At 36.5% G+C, this 3,712-nt stretch overlaps 1 protein-coding gene across 1 annotated transcript in view; it reads right to left on the reverse strand.

Moving 5' to 3' along the window:
• SPINK13 (serine peptidase inhibitor, Kazal type 13 (putative)) overlaps positions 1 to 2,816 on the reverse strand; it is a 19,660-nt gene extending 16,844 nt beyond the window's left edge. Inside the window, exons 1-2 of the mRNA XM_011985406.1 lie at positions 2,774 to 2,816; positions 1,526 to 1,628 (exon numbers count right to left, since the gene is read on the reverse strand). Of these exons, the coding sequence (XP_011840796.1) occupies positions 1,526 to 1,595 (70 nt within the window). The 5' untranslated portion in view covers positions 1,596 to 1,628; positions 2,774 to 2,816. The remainder of the gene's footprint in view (positions 1 to 1,525; positions 1,629 to 2,773) is intronic.
• Between the last annotated feature and the right edge of the window lie 896 nt (positions 2,817 to 3,712).

Here is a 3,712-nt window from a genome sequence, read left to right on the forward strand (position 1 = left end):
AAAAAAAAAAAAAAAAAAAAAAAAAAGTTGTATATGACAAGTTATATAAATGTTACATAAATGTTAAAATAATTATAAAAATATATTTTCCATGATGTGTATAAATAAAAGACTATATTAAAAATAAGAGCATGAGAAGAATGGACATAAGATTTAGAATGACTGAAACTGAAGTAAGAATTTTGGGAAAAAATAAATTAAAAAAAGATGTAGAAGTGTGTTTTTATTGGATGAAGATAGACAAGAGAATTGGATCACTGAATACTACATTATTGGATTTGAGCTTTTGTTGGTAGTCTAGAGTTTTGCAGGAATTATATATTCATGGTGCTTTTTGATTGAACCCAATGGAATTTATTGAACCAAGTATTGTAATTAATCCAATTCTATCCAACTGAGGCATATTTAAAATAATAAAGTATATTACAGAGAACCTACACACAGCAGGCAATCAATTGATAATAGCTACATTTTTAAACATTCATTTATTGAGCATTTACTTTGTATCATGTATTTAAGGATGATTTGGAAATGCAAATATGAGGTTGTACTGTCTGCTTTACTAATTTGTAACTGATTTGCAGGTGTACTATTTTCTTATTGCTGTTGTAATGAATTGTCACAAATGTAGTGACTTAAAACAACACAAATTTATTCTCTTACAATTCTGGAGGTTAGAAGTCCTAAAGTCAAGATGTCAGCAGTGATGCATTCCTCCTGGAGTTTCTAGGGAAGAATTAATTTCCTTACCTTTTCTAGCTTCTACAGGCTGTCTGAGTTCCTTGGCCCATGGCCCTTTACTGCACCATTCTAACTTCTGCTTCCATTGTCACATCTTCTCTGACTTGGGCCCTCCTGCCTCCCTCTGATAAGAATCCTTGTGATTATATTGTTCCACCTGAACAATCCAGTATTAGTTTTCAATCTTAGGATCCTTAACTAAATTACATCTGCAAAGCCCCCTGTGCCATGCAAGGCAACATATTCACAGGTTCAAGTGAATAGGACTTGGACATTTTGGGGAGGCATTATTCCCTCTATAATCAGCAGGTAACATAGGTTTTGTTTTTATACATTCATGATTTTTACTATTGAACTCTAAAGACACATGTCAACCCAACATCAATCACAGAAATAGCTTTTATTTTTCATTGGCTTATTTTTCATTTTCATATTTATCATATCACTTATCATATTTGAAAGCCATAAGAAAATGCATCATTTTTTCTAGGAAAAAATAACAATTGTAGTGTATATTGCTTACAATAAAAAATACCACAATTTTCTCTGCTCTAGAGGATTTCTTTTGGATCGACAGAATAGACACGAAGTTGTGACTCCACCACGTACAAAACAAGTTTGATTTTTCTATTTAAGAATATATATTTTAATTATACCCAATTTGGACTACACTGGCTTACATTTCAGCAAAATATTTCCCATAAAAGTCAAAAATTACTCGTTTTCTTTTCTATAACTTTAAGGAAATCAGAGTTTATCTCCCAAAACCTCTTAGGTTACTCACCTGAGGAAACCATATGTGTCAAAGTAGAGGATATCAGGAAAAATATAATCTTGTGGGGAAAGGCAGCCATTTGATCTCATATAGCACTCTTCTTTGATAAGGCCTGTGAACATGCCCAAGATTCTTTGTTTTTAGTTTCCTGCACAGCTAGCTTTTCCAATGTGAGAGAACACAATACCCTGTGGTGATACCATTCCCGTACACTTGCCCTGGTGGTTCTTATACTGACATGGTCTCCAGGAACTCAGGCCTGAGACCCCTTTTTCTTTCCAGAGGAAAATGAAAAACATAAAAACATGACTTTTTTTTTTCTGCCAAAACCTAGCTGACAATCACAGTTCTGGCCTGGGAGAAAAATTAAGCTCAAGATTCATCAGGGTTGACTCAAATTCTATCACCTATACATAGGTTCACCCTCCAATTATTTAATTATCTCACAGTTAATTACCTAAGCTACTGCCTTCTTATTAGTGAACACAAACATGTAAAGAATTCATAAGAATTCTGAGGTAACCGGTGTAAACTGAGGGCTGTCCTGTACAGTCTTGGACCTATCACCCTATAACATGTGATTCCCTGGGATGGACCACTTTCTCCCACATTTAAGCCCTTTATTTCCCAGCTAAATTTCTCTTTGCCAGGTCAGTCACATGGGCTCAAATATAAAGAATGGGTTAAAAATGGGATCTTTGGTTATGCTTAATACAAATTGTGTATACCTTCCCTGATGCAAGAAGCAGGAAAAAAAAAATGTGACATATGACCTTGAATTGAGTGAGATGCTAGAAATCACAGAGTTTGGAGTTAGATGGGAGTTCAGATTCTTGGTTTAATGTCTCTGAGAAGTGTAGGCCTCAGAAAGTATGAACTTCATAGGATATTGAAAGAATCAACTGGTATTAATATAAGCAGAGTTTAAACATATTAAATTGATAATTTGTTTAGCCCAACTTTTCTTTGCTGTGAGTGAAATATTTAGGCCCAGGGAGAAGATACCTTCCCAGTCCATTTCCTTAACTTGCTCACACCCTATTCTATTCATTCTGTCTGCTTTCAAAATTGTAGCAAGGCATATAGAGAAATGAAGGAGAATCATAAATAAGCATGACATTTTCCCCACTTTAATATGCAGAGGAAACAAAAGGAGGGTATTAGAGGGAAAAGAGGGAAATGCACTGACAGAGAGGAAAGCTGAAGAGACCCCACCACTGACTTAGACTAAGGAGAGAGAAATCAAAGAGTAGTTACCTGGATGAGGTGGCTGAAGATGGGCCTGCTCTTGTCACTTTGGGTGTCACAACTAGCCTTCAGAAGAGCTGCTGTTCCAGAAGTCTGTAGCCAAGGACATGCAGCAGTGGGGGCTGACTCATTGCATAGCTGAGTGACCAATTGCTTGGCATGAGTTTACTCTAATGGTTGTTTCTGAGTTTGATCCCTCTCCTGAACCACCCCCTCTGATGTGTCTTGTTCCGGCAGGAAGAGACAGACCTGGAGGTTCTGTACTTGTGATTTCTGGTTGTGGATCTTGAGAACAAGAAGTACTGGGATCCTAAAGTTCTGACATTTGCAAAGCAGATTAATGACCTACCACATTCCAGATCATTTGGTGATTGTGTGTGTGTGTGTGTGTGTGTGCGCGCGCACACACCAATTTCAAGGTGGTTCCAGCCTTTCTAGTCTTCTCTGACCCTTATTCTCAGAAGTCAGACCTGTTCTGTCTTTCTAGGATATAATTTTTGTTTTTCTATTAGCCTGGGTAACTCCCCAACCAATAAGGTTTGCAATATCCAAGCCTCCTAATTTATCTACTTATTAGCTTATATGACGCTTCAGCATAAGCAAGCCTAAAAACTTGCCATTATCTGGAAAAGTTCTATTTCACAGACTTTAATCTCTCCTAGAGTAGTTAGTACTCTTTTATGGCTTTGTGTTCCCGTACTAGCTTGAATTCCATAGTCTGACATTAATATTTAGCTCCTTGACATGTCCATCCTCTCTTGATGTCCTGTTCTCTATTTTTCCTTCTTTCTTCCAAGTTGGGATAAATTTCAGCTTCTTATTTTCCTGCTCCAGACCTTGGTTGTGGAGAAAGATAGAAAAAGTTCCATACAGGGGACTCTGTGATCCTGATAACATCATTATTTACCTAAACTCTTTAGACTCCAGTGAAAGCTTCTTATTTAATGT

This window comes from Mandrillus leucophaeus, unplaced genomic scaffold (assembly GCF_000951045.1).
Source record: "Mandrillus leucophaeus isolate KB7577 unplaced genomic scaffold, Mleu.le_1.0 Scaffold282, whole genome shotgun sequence".
In the NCBI taxonomy this organism is placed as follows: domain Eukaryota; kingdom Metazoa; phylum Chordata; class Mammalia; order Primates; family Cercopithecidae; genus Mandrillus; species Mandrillus leucophaeus.